The sequence below is a fragment of the Typopeltis vanoorti genome, chromosome 13, assembly GCF_054136105.1.
Source record: "Typopeltis vanoorti isolate ZY-2024b chromosome 13, IOZ_Tvanoo_1.0, whole genome shotgun sequence".
Lineage (NCBI taxonomy): Eukaryota > Metazoa > Arthropoda > Arachnida > Uropygi > Thelyphonidae > Typopeltis > Typopeltis vanoorti.
In genome coordinates this window covers 89,929,574-89,955,242 of record NC_143561.1, presented here as the reverse complement: position 1 = coordinate 89,955,242, position 25,669 = coordinate 89,929,574, and the positions used below count along the sequence as shown (strand labels likewise).

Here is a 25,669-nt window from a genome sequence, read left to right as displayed (position 1 = left end):
TTTGTTTGTGCATAAATATATTCTAAATGTATTCATTCTCCATCTTTTTATCTCATTGAAGAAAAAAGGTAAATTCAAGTTAAAAACTACCAATTAAATTTCAAATCAAAGCCAGCTGCATTCTTTAATAATAGCATTTCCACTTTCTTAGCAAGTGAAAAGATTGGTTACAGTAGTGAATTAGAATACAGTAGTGAACAAATTAATCTGAACAAGCTGAATTTTTGTCAGGTTTTTGGTTTTTTGTTTCAGTTCACAATAGTTCTGGTTTAGCATTTTCAGTTTTGGTTTTAGTTCACCATTTTGGTTGAACGTGCTGCATGTTGTAACTGTCTCTACGATGTTTATTAATAGTGTGAACAAGTTGACATTTGCAGTTTTATTCATTTTGTGTAGCTATAAAATGTGTACATCTCCAAGAAAGCATTCCATAATATATACTCTTTCTTAGCACCCACCCATGACTCAAAGACAAATAGCCAATGAGTGTGGTGTTAATTTGATTTTAGAGGTTTAAGGAGATAGGTACCTTTTTTCCCTGATTAATCCAAGATTGTTTGCTGCACTCTCACTACCTTCTCAGGGAATCTGTTCTTCATGCAAAAAAACTTTTCTTTTTTTGTACTACTTCTTTTGCCAACTTCTATAGGGGGGGGGGGGGAGTTTGCCCCTTGTCCTTGTTTTATTCTGTGAAAAATATCCTGAGTGTCAGTCCAGTAAATATTTCTCAACAGAATGCCTCAAACATATTTATCTTCTATTCATCAAATACTGTAGTTTGCATGTCCTCAGGATATCCTCGTAACTAACATTGTACTCTCCCAATATATTTTTTGTTATCTACCTCTGAACCCTCTCCAAGCTTACTTCATCCTTTTCAAAATCCAGTTCTCAGATCTGAGTGCAGTAATCCAGATGGTTTGATCAGGACTTCATACAGTGGAATCACCACCTTTTATTTCTGCTGATGAACGTCCTCCTCAATATTGCAGCAATTTTTTGGTTCTCTTGACAAACTTTGCCATATGTCCTCTGAACTTCAGATGTCAATCTACAATCACCCCAAGATTTTTTACTTCAAGTATAACTCTGACACGTAAGTATGAAGCATCCTATCTGTGGATTCCAAATTTCACAACCTTACATTTACCTTTTCAGCTTATTCAAATCCTCCTTGTGAAGAGCCACATCAGTATTATTACTTAATAATCCTCCTAAGCTTCATATGTATAAGCAACTGAATATCTCCCAAATCCAGTGACAATATCATTGATTAAGACCGAACAGTAATTAATTTTCCCAGTATTGAATCCTGTGAAGCTATACTTGTTTCATAGAGTTCAACAATTTACTCCCTTGCTGCTCACTGCCCTCCTAATACTGCTTATCAGAAACAACTTTGATATCTATCAGAAAGCCAGTTACGAATCCACTGACCTGATATCCCAATCCAGATGTTGCAATTTAAATACAAACTTGTCATGTGGCACCCTATCAAATGCTTCTGCAAAATCCAAAGAGATAACAGTATGTATATATGCCTTACCTTGTTCTTGTTTCTGTGTAATAATAGGCAACCAGATTACTAAAAACAAGAGTGCTCCTTAACAAATTCATGCTGGCCTCCATAAATAACTCATAACAGGTCATCACAGTAAAAACACCACCAGAAGAAAAAAAAATTAATTTGACTTACTAATATTTTACTTGTTTTGTAACCAGCATTATCAGAGCACAAATTACAACTGTGGTAGGCACACAGCACTCAAGTAGAATGCTATGGAAACATTTCAGATTGTAAACAAAAAGGAACTGATGTCCTAATAAGGCACCCTCTTGCTCTTGGAGCCAAATAACAAAGTTAATTCATATAGGTTTGGACTAAATGTAGTTGTAGAATGACTCTCCCAGATCTTTGACAAATTAATGCAGCTGTACTTGGTGAGGTAAAGAAATGCTTCATAGCTGATGTTGATTCTAAAAGTACTTTGACCTATAGCAACTTCTGTGTGGCATAGTCTGCAGTCCTGCCCTGACATGCAGATATAACAAAGTAGGCTAAACTGCAGGAACAGGAAACTCCAGGATGTGCAAGAGGATGAAATTGATCCTTATAATGGATGAAATAGCTAACCAAATATGTGGTTGGAAAGTATTAGAGAAATTATATTTGCAGAGAACTTCAACTAGCTTTTCAAAGGTACCCTTGAACTGCTACACTGGTGTCCAATACTTAAGGATGAACACTATTTCTGAAGATTTACAACTGCAAATTTAGATGAATCATCTGGTGACAATTTGTGTAACTAATGATTTAGAGCAGTGGTCTTCAAACTTTTCGCCGTGAGGGCTACATTGGGTACTTCAGCACTGTTCAGCTGGCCGTAGTAATAAAAAAAAACTCTAGAACTCGATATGAGTTTTATTGAAAGCAGATAAAAACTGATTACAGAGTATGTGAGATTAAATTATCATATATTAATGACAACGAACACTATCAGCAAATTTTTGGTAGTCGTTAGTTTTTCAACCGAATTTACACGCAACTTTTTTTTAATGTCGTATAACTTCAAGTTTTTTCTGAAACGAATACAGATCGGGAAATTTTGTTTTTATTTCATTTTTTGCTCGTTAGTTTGTTTTAACCGTGTTTTTTAAGTGTTCTTATTTTGTGCGACAAATTTTTTTGGTTGATAGTTTATTTGGATGTAACTTTCTTATTATTTCGTTTTGAATTCTTTTAAAAAATTTTTTCTTCGTTAGTCCATTTTACAGTCAGAAAGACTGTAACTTGGATTATGGTTATTTTTTGCTATTCGGGAATATATTTTGAACACAATTTTAATTAATGCATTTGAAATCTATCAACGCCCTTTTTTTTTTTTTTAATTGAAAAATTAGTCCAATTGGCGGGCCGCAGGCCATAGTTTGGAGACCCCTGATTTAGAGCATCAGTTCCCAACTGGTGGTAAGCATACCCCCAGAGGCATGTGCTGGGCGGGCCGTTCAGGGGTACATGAAAAATAATCAGTAATGGCAGAAAAATAAGTAAACTATTTTACATTAAGATAGGCACTGAACAAAAGTGTCAGTATTTAAAAACAGCTGTTTTAAATATAAGGGGTACAATTTATAGAAATGGGTTTAAAAGGGGTACACAAGTGGAAAAAGGTTGGGAATCACTGATTTAGAGTATAAAGCAGGTACACATTCAAATTTTTGAACTGCACACAAAGGAGTCAAATAGTAGCACTCAACAGGGCAAAAGGCTGAGCTAAGCAAATTGTTTTGAAGCAAGCTCTTTTTGTGAAGGAATAAAGTTGCAAACTTAGATGTCTTGTATTCAAAGATATCATCTAAATTTCATGTGGGGAAGGATTATTGGAAAGTTTGAAGAAGACCACAGAATTTCAGATATTGCCAGAAAGTTTGGAATCTCACATAACATTGTATCCAGGCTCTGGGCAGTGTTTCAAATCAATGGGATGTGTTCAAAACATTTGCTAAAAGGTCATCCTCATGGAGTATGAAGACACATTTTTGGTTATAACAGCAAAATGCACCACGGCATGTCAGCTCCATTCAAGCACAGGTACGCAAATATCTCGACAAACTTTGTGCATGACATCTGCAATAAGCAGGCCTATATTCTCGAAGGCCTGTAGTAGTCTGTGTCCCTTGTATGTTTTCAATAGTGTTGTATCCATAAAAATTGGACAAGATGCTAATGGGCTAATGTACTCTTTTTATAGACTAGTCGTTTCAGTCTTTCCTCCGATTCTAGACAAGACTTGATCTGGTGTGTAAGTGGTACTGCTTACCATTGCAAGAATGTTCTTGAACGGGATAGAGATATGGCAGTGCTGGAGTCATGTGGTGGGGAGGCATTATGCTTAATAGATGCACTGAGCTACAAGTGCTGGAAAAAAGGGATATGACTGGTGAACTAAGCACTGAAACAAAGTTCAACATCCTGTTCGATTGGTCCGTGGTGCTGTAGGCGAAAAACTCATTTTTATGGATGACAATGCTGCACCACACCATACACAACCACTGGAGATGCATCTGGACACTGAGGATATTAATCAAATCAAGTACCAGCATGCTCCTCAGATCTCTACCTCATAGAACATGTTTGGGATGCAGTAGGGAGATGCACTGCTACTCAGAAGTCCTCTCCAGAAAACAAACAAGGTTTTATCTCCTTGCTCTGAAGGAGGAGTGGGCCAGTTTGCCTCAAAAACTTTTGAATCACTTGGTGCTAAGCACAGTATGATGTTATGAGAGCCGCATCGCAGTTCGAGATGAACTATTCCATGCTGAAATGTCTCTCTGCATAGTTTTCTCTTAGCACTATACATTAATTCCATTATGTCCTTGGGAAATTTGTAACTTTTGCCAAAATGTATTGCAATTTCATTTTTATGAAATTTATAACACATTTTTTGTGTAATACAACCACATTTGGCTGTAGTCATGTAAATTTTTTCATATACAGGTAAAAATGTAGTTTGTCTTTAGCTTTTGGACACCAAATAACATCTACAGTATATAACTTAACTGTTAGTTTACTCTGAGTTCTCAGTTTTCCAGAAATTCCATATTGAAATTGGATGGGGGAGAGAAGTATTGGATGTATGAATTTTTTGGAACTCATTGCTTCCCTTTGTAACTGTTTATATATTTTCCTTTCAGTGAAAAATTCCTTTTTAAATAAATGATGAATATAAATAATTAAAGAATGTCAAAGGAGAAATATAGCTCAATTAAGGTAAAGGCCAAGTTGGCCGAGTAATTAGTGCATCTGTTTTCCAGCCAACAGACTATGGGTTCAAATCCTGTCATGGATGTTTGTCTTTAGGTTGGAGATGAATTTCATTCCTCAGTGTGAGACCACCACCCTGCTTATTAGAGACCTGAAGTGGCTAAAACCTTTCATGGGTGGAAGCCACATAAAAAAAAAAAAAAAAAAAGTCTGTTAAATGTCAGAACTGACTGACTGAATCAGGATAAGATTGTCTATGATGGTCTTAAAATGAACAGAATTTCTAAGACCATCATAGACAATCCTATCCTGATTCTGACAGTCAGTTCTGATATTATTTAAGACTTTTTAAAGGAGAATTGTTGCAAGAAGGAAGTGATTTTGCTGATTGTTTGGTAGGTAAGGTTGTCTATGATGTCAACTATTGGATGGGGGGGGGGTATTACATACCATTATTATTACAGATTACTCCATGGAGTCCTTAGACCCATCGAGTTAGACCCTAAACATCATGTCAAGCACTATCCAATAGTTGCGCAGTATCTATCATACTTTGCTTTGAATTCATTCATAGTCATGGCACCTACAACAGACTGGCACCCTATTCCACTCATTCACCACTCTCCAAGCAAAAAAAACATAGTTCTAACACCCTTGCACGTATCAATAATTTCTGCAAGCCAACCAGTTTCTGTAACCCACAAATCTTCAACCTGTTCTTGTAAGGTTCATTCTGTAGACTTGCTACCATCGTGATCACTCGCCTCTAGATCCTCTTCATCACCCAGAAATCCTGGTGCCCAGATCTGCATGCAGTAGTCAAGATGGGGTCTCATCACCGCTCAATAAAGAGGAATAATAACCTGTTTGTCTCTGCATGTCAAAGTATTCTTCAGTAACCAAGTAATCTGATGAGCTGCTTTATCCACTTTTGCTATGTACGTTTTAAACTTTGACTCCCTATCCACTAACACTTCCAAATCTCTAGCTTCATCAGTTTCCTGGAGTACAATTCCATCAATGTGGTATACAGCTGGTAATCTTTTCACTCCAAAATACATAACCTTACATTTTGCCACATTAACGGACATCCATTCTCCTTTGCCCAGATTGTTAGTTTATCCAAATCACCTGGCAAAATTTTAACATCTGTATTAACTATCGCGCTATCCATCATTGCATATCGGCAAACAACTGAACAGTTCCTCTCTGATCCTATATCACTAATGTACAAATTAAACAGTAGCTGGCCCAAGAACAGAGCCCTGTGGCATGCCACTAGTCACAGGCCTTCTTCTGGACTACCTCTCAAGTAACTTCTCTCTGATATTTCTCCATCAACCACTATTTTATCTACCTCACCAACCTTATATGCTGCAGTTTATTGATTTAGAATTCCATCTGGTATCCTGTTAAAGGCTTTTGCGCAGTCCAACAGTACCACTGTAAACCCCGTTATCTTTATCCAACTCAGCTGTCACTGTATTATAAAACACGAGCAAGTTACTGAGGCATAACCTACACTTCACAAAACTACGTTTACCCCCCCGCCCCCAATAGATTATCAAATTTCCATCTCTCCATTCCTGTATTTTGCCCTTGACCAACTTATCGAGTACCTTGACAGCAACCCCTGATATGCTGATCGGTAGGTAATTGCTGCATCAGTTTTGGAGCCTCCTTTATGCAACAATGGAACTATTTTCCTTTCTTGCCACCTCCTTGGGATTAACCCAGAGCTGAGACTTAGATTAAACAATGTAGTCAAGCACTTCCTTAACATCTTCACATAAAACTCGAGCCAGTGTACCATCTAATTCCATAGCTGTATTCACATTAAGGTTCTATAATATGCTATGCACCTCCATATTTAATTTACCTCAGTTCCCATATATAAGCCTTTACCTCTCTCATTACTGCAATCACTTAGTAATTCTACCATTTCCATTGATTCAGTTATCTTCCTGCTATCGGCATTCATTAAAATCATTTCGCCATAAACATTCTTTCTTTACTTGTAGCATATTGAAAGAACTATTTGAGATGATCATAGCCTGCACTGCTAATTTCCTTTCATACTCTGCTTTTGCCTGTCTTACCACACTGGTGGTTACCATTCTGGCTTGTGCTTTGTACTAATGTGCCTGCTGGTCACCTCTCTCCTTGAATTCCCTCCACAATTTTTTTTCTTTTTTTTTGCAGCTCTAGCTTAATGATGATATTCATCTATTAACTTGATTTACTCTTCTGACTCTAGGTATGCAGTCTGCCATTACTTTTCTCACACTCCTTTACCACTTCCCATGCACTATCAACATCCAGCCCCTACAGTTTTGCATGCCATGGCACTGATCCAAGAAATTGCCAAAGCTTGTCATACATACCAGCCTTGTAATTTCACATACACCCCCTCTTAACAGAAAATTTCACACATTTAGTCACCTCCCAGGTCAAGACCATTATTATCACTTTCACCAATTGGCAGCAATGTGATCATATTGGTTATAGAAATTCTCTAATGCAATTACTAGATCGAGCACTCAAATCCTTAGTAACTGAATAAATTCCATTTCCTTCTTCCCATGTATCCTCTTCTCTTTCCAGTCTATATTCTCATAATAATTACCTGCCTTTCATTCATTCAGTCTACAGGTAGTCCTCGACTTACGACAGCCAAAAGTATTATTATTAAAAATTCTCTAATTCAACTTTGCCTCCAGCATATGCATACATATATCATATTGCTTTTGTATACACATTGCAGTGTCGCCATTAGTTGACAAGCAAAGCCTATCACAAATACGCAATAGCTGCCGCTGTTATTCATACACTTCTAACTTATCACAGCCTTTGGCACGTTAGTTGCTAATCAGCAGTCGAAGTGTTCATTTTTCTCTCGTTGCAATTTTTGTATCTCGTAACCCTATCATGTTCAGTAAGAGAAGTAAAACTACCGATGAAAATTCCAACATAAAAAAAGAAGGCGAGGAAAGCTTTAAGTTTAGATGTTAAAATGAAGGTCATTAAAGCATATGACAAAGGAAAGAAAGTCGGTGAAATAGCACAAGAAGAAAAATTATCACATTCAACTGTTTCAGCAATCATAAAAGATAAATCAAGAATAATGGAGGCAGTTAATATGAAATGTATAATTTTAACAAAAAAAAGAGAAGGGCCAATTCATGAAATGGAGAAACTTTTAATGATAAGGATAGATGATCAAATCAACAAGAACATTCCTCTCAGTCTGTTTACGATTCAAACAAATGCACACAGCCTATTTGACAATTTAAGGAAACAACAAGAAGATAAATACAGCGAACATACATTTACTGCTAGTAAAGGTTGGTTTTATCGAATCAAAAGCTGATTTAACTTACATAATATGTGAATAACGGGAGAAGCTGCTAGTTCCGATTTTGAAAGTGCCAAAATTTTCAAGAAAAATCTGAAAGAGATGATAAAAGATGAAGGCTATTTGCTAGAGCAGATTTTTAACGTAGATGAAACCGGACTGTTCTGGAAAAGAATGCCAGAACGAACTTACATTCACAGAGAAGCTACATTGGCGCCTGGTTTTAAGGCATTTAAAGATAGGATTACGCTTCTTCTTGGAAGAAATGCTGCTGGTTTTAAATTAAAACCATTTCTTGTTTACTGTTCACAAAACCCCAGAGCTATGAAAAACATTGACAAGAATAAATTGCCGGTTTACTACAGGAGTAATCCTAAGGCCTGGATGACAATTGTTTTATTCGAAGACTGGTTCTTAAATTGTTTTATTCCAGAAGTACGTGCCTAATGTCTTGGAAAAAAACGTTCCTTTTAAAATTCTATTGCTGCTTGACAATGCTCCAGGACATCCTCTTCACATCGGCGATTTGAATGAAAATATAAATGTGATGTATCTACCGCCCAATACAACAGCTGTGATTCAACCTATGGGTCAAGGTTCGATTGCTACATTCAAGACATATTACCTGAAAACTACATTTTCTCAAGCAATAACAGCAATGGACAACGATGCTATAACATTACGAGAATTTTGGAAAAATTACGATATTAACCAATGTATCCAGAACATTGGAACTTAATGGAAGGAAGTATTGGAACAATGTATGCGAGGAATTTGGAAGAAGTTACTACCACAGAAGACACTCACATTGTACTCTTTGTACAATGAGCATAGTACTTTAGAACAAATTGGTGAAGAAATCGTTGAAATTGCAAGAAAACTGGATTTTGAAATCAATATTACCAATATAGAAGAATAAGCAATCACGCAGGTGAACTGACTGATCAAGACTTGATTTTCCAAAACGAAAGAGTTGTAGAAGAATAAAGGAATAATGAGGAAGATGAAGAGAAATCATTAAAAAAATTTACTGTAAAAGGATTAGCTGAAGTATTTTCTAAACTAAATCAAGGACTTCAGCTACTCTAAAATATGATTAAGACACTGATCACTTTGCCAAAGTCGAGAAGCAGTCAGATGTTATTGCAAAATATATGAAGGAAAAAACCCAACAGACAACATTAACCAATTTTCTGATTGTTTTAAAGGAATTTCAAATTAAATTAAGTGCTCCATTTTTGATATGTGTTTATGTATTTTTTTTCTTAAAATTTTCTTTCTTAATTTTGTATTTATATGTGCTAATAAATAATTTATAAATGTTTATGTAAGTTTATACATTTTTCGCCATTTTAAGTTATATAGAAACCTAATTTATGAAAATATTATAACAGAAATCAAACAAATCAAGAATTAACGAAAGTCCTCGACTTGCGACGGAGAGGTTGGAAAGTAACCCTGTCGTAAGTTGAGGACTACCTGTATTTGCTGACGCATACAATCCCCATAATCTTTTCCATCCCCTGGTCTATAGCACATGTAACTGTATCTGCTGGCCTTTATCTCACACCAGATAGGTTCAAATATGCTATTTTTACCGGGCTGCACTTTAACTTTTACTCTCTTTGGTTGCAGTTCATCGGATATCATCAATAACACTCTTCCTCCCAGAACACATTCTATCCCACAAACTATATCATCCTCTTTCAGCCATGTCTCAGTAATGCCAATAGCCTTTGGCCAGAATGAACTAACAATGACAAATTCCTCCTTGTTCTGAATGCTCTTGCCATTAGTGTACATAAAGTTCAACAGCCCCTTAGTCCCGCCACTATCCTGGCTTGTATCCTATTCTGGTTTTGTACCAGTGCTACTTACTTTTTCATGTTGGAGGCTTAATGGATTGTATACAACACTCGGAAAGGATTAAAACAGATTTTAATACTTCCTGTATTTCGTCTCAGTCACTGAGACATCTCCAGGGATTACAAAAAAAACTAATGTAACATATACACAAATACCACACAATACCAAGCTACCACGTAGGTGACTAAAGTCCTATCTAGGTGGTGCACCCTCTATGGGCAACTGTAGGTAGCCTAGAATGTAAGGTGAGATCTCCGATGATTAATGTTCCCCAAATCTCTTCGGAAGTTTAATGCAATCGTATTTATTTAGATTTGGTTGATTTCTGAGAGCTGCTGCAGATTCTAGAAATAGTCTCTCTTTTTTGAATTTACTATGGTGGAGCATGGTGGTTTTTTTCTAAGAGATCCTGTGGATTGTATCCAAGATATGGTCAGCCAGGCCTGACTTACCATAGTTGTGGTTGCAGATGTATACTCATATTTTTCTAGGCAGATGGTTGCTGATCTACCTGTCTGTCCAAAGTACGCCAGCTTACAGGAACAGGGTACTTTATAAACTCTAGGCACTGAGAGAGGAGGGAGCTGATCTTTTGTAGCATGGATAAGGTAGCAAGTTTGCAGTTGGGCTTAAATGCTGTGTGAAGGTTGTACTTTTTTAAAATCTTGGTTATTTTTTCTGATGCGCCACGGATGTGGGGTGTGGTGATGGCATTTCTGAACTCTTTCTGAAGAGATGGCCGGGGAATGGGGGAGGAACTGATTATTTTTTTAATACTATGATCGCTGTAGCCATTGGAGAGGAAGGTGTTGTGTATGGGGTTGAGTTCAGTTGAAAGGGCAGGTCCACTGGAACAAAGATTGTGGGCTGTCTTGGTTAGAGTTTTAATAATGCCATATTGTTGAGCGGGGTGGTGGGAGAGTTTGTATCTGCCTGTGTGCGTAGGTTTTCTATATACAGTGAAGGAAAGTGTGCCATTAGGAAGGCGCATAACTAAGGTATCTAGGAAGGGTAAACTATTGTTCTTTTCCCTTTCTAATTTTCCATCGTAAACTGGATTCTTGAATGTAGGCTGTTGAGGTGACTGAGGAAGGAGTCTAATGTGTCTGGTCCATGAGGCCAAAATGGAGAACACATCATCTACATATCTTAACCAGATAGAAGGTTTGAGAGGGGCTGTGTCAATGGCTCATTTTTCAAAATTTTCCATATAAAAATTGGTAAGAGGGAGGGGAACCCATGGCAGTTCTCTCCATCTGCTTGTAAATTTTGTTCTTCCAAGAAAAATAACTAGAATTGATGGCAAAGGAAAAAGAGATCTAAGATGTCAGAAGGATAAACGTTTTCTAAAAATATTAAGATATCAACTAAGGGAATATTGGTAAAGAGTGAGGAAATATCAAAGCTTACCCATATGTCTGGGTTATTTAAGGTTAGATTTTCTAATTAGGGTTTTAAAATGGGTAGTTTTTTTTTTTTTTTTTTTAAATATAGGATGCTTTAAGTCCAGTGAGGAAGGGGGGGGGGGAGTCACAGAGTTAGCCAGCTGTTTTGAAGTTTGTCGCAAGGTGCATTAGTGGCATCTACTATAGGTCTTAGGAAGGGGAATTAGGTTTGTGGATTTCTTGTCAACCGTATATTTGGGGGGGGGGGGGGGACAGCAAGGCTTGAATTTTTTCATAATGTTCGGAGGATACTTTTTAAGTTTTTAACTTGTGTTTTTATGGGATGTAGGTAGAGTGATCTCAGAGGATAATCTCCATTTTTTTATTATATTATGTGGCATTAAGGATGACTGTGACATTACCCATGGACTCCCGGGAGGTGTCAAATAATAATAATGTCTTGGATACAACCCACAGGATCTCTGGGAAAAACCATCATGCTCCACCACAGTAAATTCAAAAAAGAGAGACTATTTTTAGAATCTGCAACAGCTCTCGGAAATCAACCAAATCTAAATAAATATGGTTGCATTAAACTTCCGAAGAGATTTGAGAACCATTAATCATCAGAGATCCCACCTTACATTCTAGGCCATCTACAGTTGCACACAGAAGGTGCACCACCTAGATAGGACTTGAGTCACCCACGTGGTAGCTTGGTATTGTGTGGTATTTGTGTATATGTTACATTAGTTTTTTTTTGTAATCCCTGTAGATGTCTCAGTGGCCGAGATGAAATATAAACAGAAAGGATTAAAATCTGTTTTAATCCTTACCGAGTGCTGTATATAATCTAGTACGCCTCCAACATGTCCTCACAGCACTTAAGCCTCAATACACATACTTACTTTTTATACATACATATTCTTACACTGAACTTACTCATTGATGATTGCATATCCACTCAGCATCTCTCCACCAAAAAAAAAAGCTAATTTCCCTGATTTTGCACATCCATTTTCACTTTATTCAACACTGTCTAGACTCTGAATATCAAATCCATTCAGATGCAAACCACCCTTCTTGTATAAGTCCTTTTGCCTGTCAACCTCACACCACTCCTCCTGCATAAACTACGCATTGAATCATTCTCTATTGTGGCCCCTCCTCAGCTCTATTCTGTCATACTGTGGCAACACTCACTATCTTAGTTCTCACTTTTTTCTTTTGCTACTTCCAGTAATTCTTTCATGCCATGCATTTCTCATTTCAAATCATTCATTCCAGCCAAAATGATCAACTCTTTCACTTTACCCTTCTGTACTCTAATAGCCTCACTAACTTCATTAATTTTTCCAACCAGAAAGCATGATTTTGTCACTCATCAATCACACCTCTTATGATAGAATCACCATACAAGACTTTCTTCTTGATTTTCCTTCTCACTTAATCAAGCACTCATTTCTCTTATCTCATACTTTTCTTTCTGATATCAGCTGACCCACTCGCCAGACGTTTCTGCATTCGTTGCAGCTCCTGCTTCGTTCTGTGTATCACTGCATAACTGAGCTATCTCCCCCATTACATCCAACTTTTCATTCTTTACATCCATTATACTACTATTCTTTTACTCTCTCTTTGAATCCTATCTGCTGTTACATCACACATTTTCATGCATATTCTCAGTTCTGTCCACCATTTCAATTTTGCAACCTGACATACTTTTGTCACATACCTCTCTTTCATAACATTTTTGGCACATTTTCCTACCACTAATCACATTCAAACCAAATTCCATTTGCCTTTGGCAATGTGTACATCTTGCAGACATTAAACAACTTAGCTTTCGGAGTTTTCCAAACACAGTCCTATTCACCTAAACCACTTGGTGTCATCATGAGTAGAGAAGTGTATGCTCATTTTTCTGTTATCAGTTTAGTCCATAATGACAATTGCATTTCCCTCCTTCCACTCTTCTGCAACTTGTCCTATTGCAATTTGAAACAGATTGGTTTTTTAATAGTTAACATTGCTGAAAGGGGGGGGGGCACTTTGCACATCCCGTTGAAAATTCAGGCTAAGCGACGCTACAAATCGAAACATTGCTTACTTTATATCATGGTGGTAATCTTACAAGAATTAAATTTATCCTGTCTCATCACCCACTTTTACACATAGAATAATCAAGACTATTAACCAGTGCTAAATAATTTTCTCATAACAATTCTTTACTTAATATTCTTTAGACAAATAAGTTATAGTTTTTAGAAAGGAAATATAAAAATGTGGACAAAAAGCAAAGTGTTGTGAATGTCATAATTCTACAGAAAATTTACTTGTGTTCAGTTCTATGTGGACACTAATAAATGGATGCCATGTACTACTAACAACCATAACTGAATTTACAAATAGTGGATGCTTTTAACTAGAAACTGATCTCAGTTGTGGTTTATGAGAATTACATTGCAAATCATTAACAGAACTACCATTTCTAATAGACAGGAAAACAGCCTCTTTCTAAAAGCAATATATGTATCATTTTCAGGTGTTTACTTCTTTGTAAGCTTGTCTGTCATTGGCAAAAATGAGAACTAGTTTGACCTTGGACATAATTAAGGAGCAGAAGTGCAAATGAGAAATTGCTGTTCTCCCTGATTTTACTACAGTCATATGATTTTTTTATTTTCTTGCTTTAAAATTTTTCTCAAAACAGTTGCAATTGATAATAAGAAAGAAAGAAAGAAAATTATGTAACTAATAATATAATGAAAGTCTAATGGCAGCTGAATACTCTTAAAGGGCATGATTTCCATCTGAAGATACATTTAAGCATGTAGCAGCTTGATTTCCACCCGAGTTAGATAACCCAGATGGAAATTGCAAAATGTGAATCTCGCACAATTATTACTGCATGCAGTAATAATTGTGTGGGATTCACATTTTGCAATTTTTTTCCAAATGTAATATTACATGGTCAGTATGATGTTATTTATATATATGTGTGTGTGTGTGTGTGTCAGTTGTGATGAGCACTTTTGAGTATTCACCCATTGCATGATGATACATCTATAACTGTTTATGTTGCAAATTGCAGCATAAATTGTATATTGACAAAGTGAACATAGTATAGTATATTGTTCGGGAACCACTATTCATCAGTTATTTGTTACAGTATGTTTTGGATTGCTCATTTGATTTCACAAAGCTACTGAACAGTTCAATGTAGTGAAATTAGATATTAATTTAAAAACTTAGTACATATCATTAGCTAGTCAGACTTATCCACTGTACTAACTGTTTTTATTGATTTACTTATACTGTAGGTTTTTTTTAAGGCAATTAAAAACAACAATACCCATGGCAGGATTTGAACCTGCAGCCTGTTGATTGGAGAGTGGGTATGTTAACCACTCAGTCAACCAGTTGCCACAAAGTATTTGCATTTGTAACTCCTTAAGCAATATGAAAAATTTCATTATTTAAGCTATAAATTTATTAATATTACATAAATCGTTATGTACATGCATATGAAAATTCTTGCAGCCAGCATGGTGCATCTTTAGCTCCACTGCAACTTCAGGCCTGTAATTATGCACAGATAATTACAGTTTATGCAAAGCATTTAGTCTGTAGTATTTGACGCAAAAAAAAAAAAACCGTAATGAACCAATTGGGACCACAGTAGTTTGATATAGTGAAGTTTTTAGAATGGCAATGTGGGATTTGGTCAGAACTTAGCATTTGTTATAGTGTGAGTCAATTGCAAATCTGTTGTAAATTATGGTGTTGAAATTCAGACTCAAGCTGAAGCTCAGTACTGATGTTAAGCTCCATGTTATGTTTGAGAATTCTTTCACTGTGTTTATCAGATTTTTTATGTGAATCTGAGTATCACTCATCTGTTAGATACTAGAGCATTCAGAAATGAATATTTTTGCATGGGACTGCATTCTTTTCATTCACCTTTTCAGGACTACTTTTCTGCATTTGGAGTGAAGCCTTCTTTTTAAATCCATGAAATCCTTAATGCTGTGGAGAGGGAAGAATTGTTACTCTGTCATTACCTCTTTAAATCAGCTTACTCTACAAATCTGAATATTTGAGAAGTTTAAAAATAACCATACTGACAAATGAAAACCATTGTCTTTAAATTAGGATATTGGATTATTGCAGTATCAGTATTATATGAAATGAACTTAATTACAATATATTTAATCTATTAAGATTCTTTTTCTGACTATGGCAGACTGAATGCATTTATCCCTTGATTTATGTTGAAACTAGATTTAGAATTAGTTTTTAAGTTAAGTTTTTATGCACCAAGAATTTTTTTTTTTTTTTTTAATGCTTATTCAAATGTAAGCAGTTTATGCATGAAGCATCTTCACAATTTGGCTACTTATGGATAGAGGCTGCTGATTCACATTATCTGTCTCAGTATCCAGAGGTTGAATCAGTGCAGAAGTTATATTTTACACATACAAGTTGTAAGCAAGTAAAAAGAAAAAAAAATTATCTGTGATCTGAAGTATTTTTAATATGGTGACACCATTTTACTATTTATAAAGGTAAATATGGCTTTTTGCATTGTACAACCTCAGTATATCTACCTGGGGCTAGTTCCCAGTGGACTCCGGAAAGGTCAAAATCAGTCTTGTGACCCTTCCAATAATACATAATGTATATACACGTCTTAAAGTGTGCTGTGCATTATGAGATACTGAGGCAATTAATGTAAACAAGCCTATACATGTAAGTAGTCTGTGACGATACTTCACATTCAAATTTTGCTTATACTTGGATAAAGGATTAAACAATTTGTCAAGTATAATTAGACATTGTAACTAAGTAAAAAAAAAAAAACGTTCTATATTTAGAATTTTTTATGAAAACTTGTGTTAACACATTCTTAGATAGGGCATAAGTTAAGGTTTGTAAGATTCAGATGGAAGTTCTGTAAATTTTTTATCCATTACAAAGCAGGAGACTGGAAATAGTGTAACATAGTACTACTACGTAAACAGTAACAAAGAAATTTAATAGCCTAATTTCAGATTTGACAAATTGTGACTGATCAATAACAACTTAGCAATTATTGAAATAAAAACATGTAAGAACTTCAAGTAGATCATAATGCTGGCCTCTGAGCCAGAACAACAGCGTAATTAGTTGTCCATGAATATTTTCCATTTCCTGTCTTCTTGGCTTTTTTCATAGATGCCTTAAATAGCTCTTTTAAGAAAGTATTCTTCTTTTCATCTGGTATTTTATCAATTGCTTTGGAAAATAGCATCTTCACACATTCTGCAAGAAAACACATGAACCATGTTTATCGCCAACATTTTAGTATAAAATAGCATGTTTAAAATATAATGTAAAATTTTCATTCTCTTGCTTTTCTGTTGAAGAATACACTAAAAAAAATGCTAAGAATTTGAAATACAAATTAAAGAGCAGTGAGACACTCCACCAATTACTTCTGTCTGGCTGTGACCCCGCCAGCTTCATATCCATTCCCATTTGCTCCAATGATATAGCCATTTCTCTTATCTAATTAGTGTCAGTAAATTGCTAAGGCAGCACTACTTTTTATGAATCAGTTTGCCTCCCATTGGTCTGTAATTTGCTACTTTTATGTAATGATCTTTCCCTTCACTTGGAACATTGCCAGAACTGAGATTATAATAAATAGTCCTAATTGAATTTGTATACTAAACATATTTATAGAAACTTACACAGTTTACACATGTAAAAAATTATAGACTATAATTCAAAAACTTATATTTCATCCAATGCTATGTGTATTCATCAAGGAGTCAGACCAGTATCTATATTCAAAGCATGTGCCTACTAGATCATGTCTTGGGCACAGCAAAGGTGATGTGATTACGCTATTGGAGTTCAAAGGAACAATTGTAAAAGTTGAGTAGATTATGAACAATTTTATTATGAACAATTACTTCCCAAAATTTGATTGAGTGGTTAAGGTTCAGACAACTTTGTAGCATTTCGCATGGTTCAAGAAAAAATGATCAAATTTGAACCTGTTGCAATGAAGAATCTTTGTCTGGAACCAATCAAGTCTGTGCCCAGTGTCAATAGCATGAGAAACAAGGCCACACTTATTGGGTTCTAATCAAAGCAGAATGGTTTGAAAATTTCAATGTCCAAAATAGCAAAGATGACATGAGCAGGGTACCTGCTAAGGAGAGAGGTTGTAATATATCCTATATAGACTGGTGTCCAAAAGCTTACAATGAACTACATTTTTACCTGTATATGAAAAAATTTTCATGACTACAGCCAGATGTGGATATAAATTTATTGTTAGCATACTAATAAATTATATTACATAAAATATGTTATAAATTTTGTACAAATTAAATTGCAATATGTTTTTGGCAAAAGTTACAAATTTCTTAAGGAATTAATGTACAATTCTGAGATAAAACTATGCAGAGAGACATTTCAGTATGGAATGCATCTACCCCAAACTGCAATGCAGCTCTCACAATGTCATACCATGCTTACCACCAAGTAATTCAGAAGTTCTTGAGACAAACTGGCCCACTCCTCCTTCAGAGCAAGAATAAGACCTTGTTTGTTTTCTGGATGGGAATTTCATAATGATGTGCTGGAAGATGAAGAGCAAAACCAGAGGGTAATGGAAAAGTTAGCACACTTATATGGAGTTCTTCACAGAACAAAATGAAAGATTGAGTGGTTGGAGAAAAGCCTGACTGATGGTCTGACACAGGTGTGAAAGAAAGCCGAGTATGAAGAAGAAAAGCATGAAAATAAGGATCAGATTTTGTATGGTGATTCATTGACATGAGGAGTCCTCGAGAAAAGTGTGATTTTGTCAGTCATGATGTAAGGGTGAAAGATGTTTATTTTGCCTGGTATAAATGATTTAGCAGGTAACAAGTATGGTATGAAAGACATGAAAGAATTGCTAGTTCATGTGAAAATAAAAGTTGACTAAAGGAACACAAGTAATAACGTAGCCATGAATTTTCCACAAGCTTCATTGTACAATAAAATAAAAGTTGAGTGTTATGAGAGAGGCAAGCTGAGAACTATTATTGTGAATGAGTCAGTGCGCAGATTGTGCAGGAGCATGGTGTGGAGTTTGATGGAAGGAACAATTTCTATAAGGTGGCTGGTTTGCATCTAAATATGCGGGGAAGGAAATAGAATTTATACAGCTGGTGAGAGATAATTACCTGAGGCAACAAGTAATGGAGGGGACGTGAAGTTCAAGAGCACTGGATTCATTGCATCAGAGAATGTAACACTAATCAATCCAGCACCACTGCCTCAGCTTGGAGAAAAGTGACTATGTAGTCTTGACTTGGGAGATTTCTAGACATAGAATTTTCTATTAAGAAGGAATATATGTGTGGAATTATTAAGCAGGTGATTATGACAAGCTAAGAAATTATTACCTTTCAGCCAGGGCATAAAAATTAGGAGCAGAGAGATTATGATAGTGCATGGGAGTTGGTCAAGGGGTGCTGGAAGATATCAGTATCTGAATGTATACCTAGAGCTAGAAGGATAAATCAGATAGCCATTAGATGAATGAGTAGCTTCATTAAGCAGTTGTACATAAATGGTTGTGGAGAGATTATAAAGAAAAAGTTGATCATGACTTTAAAAAGTGCTGATGGTGGGGAGGTAACAACCAAAAAAAAAAAAATAGTTGAATTACTAAGTGAGCATTTTGCAAAGGGGTACCATCGAGGAAGACATTGATACAAGAATAGAGGGTGAAGAAATGCAGGTGCTTAAAAATTGCAGAACCTTGATATGAATACAGCCATGAGATTAAGATAGCATATCCGCTTGTGCAAGGGAATTATTAGGTTCTCTCATCAACCTGTTTAATTTTAAAGCCCCAATAGAGTAGAAAAGGGACAAAATAGTATTGTTGTATAAAGGAGGCTGCAAAACAGATATAGCAAATTATATCAAATCAGTATCTCAGGAGTTAAGGTGTTTTAGAAATTGGGGAAAGACAGAATTCAGTACTGGTCTGACAGGATTATGATACTCTACAAGAGATGGCATGGTTTTTGTCTTAGTAATTTGCTTATTTTTTATGATCAAGTGAAGTTTGGATAAGGGAAATGACTATTCAAGTGATATTGCTAGACTTTGAAAAAGCATTGACAAGATTCCACATCGAACTCTATTGCATAAATTGGAGCAAATGGGAATGGATACCGAGTTGATGATTTGGATTACAGGGTAGCTGATGGACATATCAACAAGTTATAGGGGAGTTGAGTCCAGGAGAAAGAAAGTGACCATTAGCTACCCAAATCATCAACTTGAGAATAGGAAATGATCTGACTGGAAACATTCAATTGTTTGCTAATGATGGTAAATGAAGGTGATGAAGAGATCCTACAGCAAGACTTAATGGCTGCCGGTTTAATGTAGCCAAGTGTATGATGATGCACTTGGGGAAGAGATCAGAAGTGAACTGCAGGAAACTGATGAGGCCAGGTATCTAGGTGTGTTTGAACAGGAAGTTAAAGTTTAGAGTGCATATTGCAAAGATAACCAAAACAGCACATCAGATTATGTGGTTGTTGAAAAATACACTAACAAGCAGCGAACGAGAAGTTACTGTTCCCCACATAAGACTTTAATAGGGCCACAACTGGATTACTGTACACAGATCTGGATTCTCAGATTCTGTGGGGATGATCCAGAGGCAAGTAACAAACACTGTTGCAGGTCTGCGGAATGTCCTTGTTAAGAATATATTGATGGTCTAGAGACATCAAATATTAGCTGATAGGGGGGGGTAAAATGTTTCTGTCATGCATCTAAGTTATTTAAGGGGGTTTTATAGGATTGACACTGAAAACATTTCACGAAGGTAGAGAACAGAGGGTCACAGTGAAAGTTGTGTAAGAGTGTGACTAGATTTTTTCTGCTTGGAGTATGGTTAATGGGTGGAATGGGTTGCTAGAGGTGGTTGTGGGTGCTTCATCAGTGAATGAAGCACCCACAACCAAGGAGAGGTGTGATAGGTATGGTGTGAACAACTGATCTCCCATGATGAGTCTTCTGACTATAATAATAATGTTTTACTAAGTAATCTAGATGTCAGTGGGACAGGATAAGATTTTGCCACATTTGTTAAGAGAATGTACCAAGGAATTGACAGCTCCATTAAGTCTGGCTTTGGGAAGAGGTGCCCAAAGAGTGGAAGTAAGGTATCATGGCATAAGGGTGACTGGTAGTATTTAGGTGCTAAACTATAGACCACTCTGTATTTCTTCTGTAGTTAAGATTTTCATGCAGAAGATGGATACCGTTATCTGTGATTTTCCTGCCAACCTTCCAAAGAACACTTGTTTTGCTAATCTTATCTTTCTTCTCCCAATCAGTTTAAGTGACAATACCATTTGAGGTTAGCTCTAACACTCCTGAATGCTAACAATGGCAAGTTCTTTGCTAATATCTTCATTTTTAATATGATACTGCCATTGATGCCATCTTTTAACTCCCCTGATCTTTCTCAGTGGTCTCCAGTCTTTAATCATTTCATTTCTAACCCATCTCTCTGATCCACAAGTTAAAATTGGTTTGAACACTGACTTGTAAGAGCTAATTTAAGCAATTTTCGTTAGTTCATTATTTAACATAGCTCTTGAAATAGAACAAGACAATATATGGTATACCTGTTAATATGTAGATGGTACTGGGTTTGCTTAATTAACATCTTGTAATTTTTTAATACAAAAACTTCTGTAGGAAAATAATTATAGTATTTTATTTCTATATGCAGATTCTCTGTCTTTTAGCAAGAGGAAGTGACTAATTTTTCTAGGAGAAGCATTAGTACCTGGTTGTATCTTTGGTTTGTAGGAATGCTTAACTGTTGTAATACACAGATTTTTCATAAATAATATCCAACTATCAGTCCTTTGCTAAAGCAAAACTCTCTGTATTATTCTCCATAGAAATTCAAACCTCTATTTCATTTATAAGCCATATTTCCATATTCAGCAATAATTCATCTTCAAGTAAAGAGATGTCCTAGAGGATTGTGTGTGTGTGTGTGTGTACACACACACATATTGCTTGGAAAGAAGTCAGTAGATGCCCTGTAACAAGTCATGTTTGTAGCCAGTATAAAGATGATGCTCCCAAGTCAGTGCAACTGTGTCTGGGTGAAAATAGCTGTGAGAAGAGAACTCTGAGTTCAAAAGAGGTTTTGTGATAGAATGCCATGTTGCATGCCTGTCTGTTCGGCAAACTGGGCCATTCCAGTTCAACAATCAGTGATACCATACTGAGATGGAAGCACACCACACTCACTGAACATGACCATAAGGTGCTATGAAGGATAATATGTAAAAACTCATTTGTTGGCTGACATGTTCATTGCTGAGTTGCAGTCATTGACTGGAACACAAATCTACCTAAAGACATTCCGAACCAAGGTTCACAACATGGATTTCCATGGTAGAACTGCAGTATGCATGTCTCACAATACCTGAACCAACATGCAGCAGCATCTTGAATGGTGCGAAGAGCATGTGCAGTGGGACATGGAAGCTTGGAAAGCTGCATTATAGATGGGCATGTGAATGCCTGGTGAACATCCCTTATTAGAGTGTGTAACCAAAATTATGATGTCATAAGCAATATGTCAATGATGTCATTGTCATATTGCTGCTGTAACTGCATGGTTTGTGGACATGAATGTCACCAATCTTGACTGGTCTCAACTCTATTGAACATCTGTGGGATGAATTGGAGCAAGTGAGGTCAAGGGATGTCCAGTACCTCCTTACATGCCTGCAGAAAGAATAGTTCAAAATTTCCACTGATTACTGTCTGCTTTTAGCACTTCAATGGTCACTGCTCCACTGAACTGGAAATCATCATTCCTCTGCTTTTTGCTGCACCTACTAAAGCAGCCTGCCCACTTGCAATGAAAAGCAAGTGCACTGAACCTACTATTCCTCTTTTGTCCTATCTACCTCTGTTCTCTGGAAAAGCCTTCTTCATGAAGTACACTATCTACCAGTAATTGTCGGGACACTTTAGAAATTTACAATCGATACCAGCAGGCAAACCCTTGAGTATGTCCACCTTTGACTTTCGTCACCTCCTGCACCCTTTGAGGGAGGCTTTCCACTAATGTGCGGCAGACATGAAGTGGAATTTCTCTCCATTCCTCCATCAAAGCAACATCAGTGACAGATCAAGGATGTGCTACTCTGAACCTCAATTGCCACTCCAATTCGTCCCACAGGTGTTCGATCAGATTGAGGGAGGGCAGCAGTCATACCATTCCGTAACAGCTGCAACTTTGTGGCATGGGGCACTATCGTCTTGATAGTAACACAGGTCCATTCCATAAAAACTCCACAGTGTAGGCACTACATGATTATTCAGAATATTATAGTACTGAGCTGCTTTCATAGAACCACAGGCAACGATCAGTGGTCCCGCTCCAAACCATCTGAATGCACCGACATCATTACTCCTCCACCATCAAACTTTATTGTGGGTACAATACACTGTGGTACCAAGTGTTCACCAGGCTGCCCCCTCACCCTGCCATCAGACTGGAAACAGGTGAACCTTGATTCATCACTGCAGAGTACCATTTTCCACTGGTCAGTTGTTCACATGCTCTTTGCACCTGGCTAGACAAGCTGTACACAGGATACTGATATGATAGGTCCTTCAACCTCTCATTTGTGGAATTAATAAACGAAACAAAAAAAAATGCATTTCCGATGCAAGGATTTAAAAAAATAGTGCTGCTTATTGTTTTTATAGGATAGCAATGACAGAATACTTTAGTCATAAAAATGTGGTTTACAGAAGGAACATAAAACAAGTCCACTGATAATCCCAAGAAAATTTCTTACCATTGCTTTTAAAGTGGGTCTCACAAAAAAAAAATTTCAGCATTGGGTATAAAAGCACCTGCATTTCAACTCAAACACATCTCAATCTTGTCTTTTGCAGCTACCAAAAAAACTATTTTTTTTCAGTCAAGGCACTGCTAATACTATAAATTCCCAAAATCTAACCAACCAAGAATACTGCTTATGTCACTTGAGGTGGTGCATCCAAATCTTCTGCATTAATTCAAAAAAGTTAATTGACCCCTGTCTCATCATGTTCGCTGCTATCATTCCAAAATTTTAAGAACAAGAGCAACTGCTTCTCAACACCCATTTACAGTCCAACTCTGAACCAACTTCTCATTCCATCCACCTTCTATTCGTTGAAGCAGCTTCCCCAAAGGTCTAGTTGCGAGGATACTTCACATGCAAACTTTGTTTGCTTACGCTCAGATAAAGACTTCAACTGTTCAATAAAACATTTCAACAATTCCCTCTTCCTTACAATCCTGCTCATATAAGGTGCTGTGGTTAACTGCAAGGCAAAAATTTCAGAAGCCAAACTAAAGAACCATCTCTTGTACATGAATTAGAAAATTGTTCAGAGCTACTAAAGGATTTGGGGTTAATAAAACTAAAAATTATAAAATACTCCAAATTATGATCATTACCACAAAGTGGCTACCAGGATTCCTCTGAAGTTTTACTTCATTTTTACCTTGATTACTTTCCTGCAAACTCTAGTGAAGGAAGACAAGCAAGTGAACATGGAGATGGCAACACATTGTTTATTTATAAACAGTGATGCATGGAAGTATTTCAAAAAAATCAGCTAACGTCTTTTTATTCCCATATAGGAAGTAGGCGCGGCCGTTTAGCCCTATCTAACTTTTAGAGACTGAGTGGGCAGTTCCATCTCCACTGGTAACCAATCAGAGATAGGTGGCCCAAGGCTATCACTAATTAAGCAGCATGCAGTGAAGAGAGACTGCTCAACAAATGCTGCCATCTTATGGTCTCTAACACAATATATTCAATCTCTGAAATAATGTGGGTTCTACAGTCAATTTTCTTGAGATTATGGGACAAAAACCCCCAAGTTTCCAGGAGAAAAAACTCACTTGCCTGCCAGAGATCGACTAACTCAGGAACCAGTCGAAAAAAGGCTTAGAAAAATTTCCTGTAGTCAACGACTGGATTCAAAATAAAGTCTTCCTTCGTGCTGTCAAGCACCGTGGTGGCAAATGCGACATCCACTGAGCTACACAGGCTCTTTGAAGTATTTCAAATAAGTGGAAATTAAATTTTTTTAAAAAATTTTTATTTGTACTGAAATGTAAACTGTATGCGAATATTATTTATAAAATTCGTTATTTTATTATGTGACACCTAAGTGTCTGATGGTACATCGAGGGAGGGCACCTACTCTACAACTCTCTGCCTTTACCACTCAATCCACCAACTAAAGTGAACCACATCATCTACACCAACACCGCTAGTATTTTCACAGTTGGCTGGAGAGTGGATATGATAACCACTCGGCCATCCAGACCAGTAACTGATAATTGTTTTAAAAACTGAGTCTAGGTTTATTTTGGCATACAAAAGAATCTTGATGCACTGGAATGGGGAGGGATAAGGAAGGTTATTTTTAAATTATATACCCTCAAGTACCTTAATTCCACTTGTTAACCTTGAACAGTTTAATTTGAAACCTATATGCAGGCAAATATTGAAAATGCTAACAATTTTTTTGAAAAACAATTAGTAAATGAATATTTTATATATATAAAGAAATGTTAATCTCCGAGTACTTTTCATAGTAAGTCACGTTCTAGTTTACAAGACAAAATTACATGTATAATTATTTTACCTTTGTATTGGTCTTCACTCGGGAAGATGTAACGAAACTCTATTAACTTTGTGCGAAGTACCTGATATCCAATTTGATCCAAAAGTGCTGAGTAAACACGGTCAGCATGTGGATGATGAAACCATAGCCTGTTATAATTTTCATGTACCATGTCGGCTACCACATCCGGAATGGACTGAAATTTAATTATTGAATAATTATTAAATCATATAGTGCATACTTTTATCTTTAGTTCAATGTTTATCAATTGAAATGTTCACAAAGGGAGAATCTAAACATAACGAAAATAATCTGAACAGTGATACAGTAAACTATTTGCTGTTTAAACCTGTTGTTTTGGCTTAAGTTACAGCCGAAATGACTAAAAGTGATATGGTAATTGCCTGTGTTTAGCCTGCTTAATTAAATGAAATTAGTGTATGTAACTTAGTTTGTTCCACTTTTTTTTTATGAACAAAGCAAGGCATTTTCTCTAAATGTTCACTTTAAATTTATTAATACTGATTTCAATAATAGATAGATAATTATTTACACGAT

General features: G+C 36.3%; 1 protein-coding gene across 1 annotated transcript in view; it reads right to left on the bottom strand.

The window, feature by feature from the left end:
- Positions 1–16,388: 16,388 nt before the first annotated feature.
- The window catches only part of LOC150100352 (4-vinylphenol methyltransferase 1-like), a 32,606-nt gene continuing 23,325 nt past the window's right edge, over positions 16,389–25,669 (bottom strand). The window contains exons 2-3 of the mRNA XM_090402906.1: positions 25,133–25,307; positions 16,389–16,675 (exon numbers count right to left, since the gene is read on the bottom strand). Of these exons, the coding sequence (XP_090259032.1) occupies positions 16,500–16,675; positions 25,133–25,307 (351 nt within the window). The 3' untranslated portion in view covers positions 16,389–16,499. The remainder of the gene's footprint in view (positions 16,676–25,132; positions 25,308–25,669) is intronic.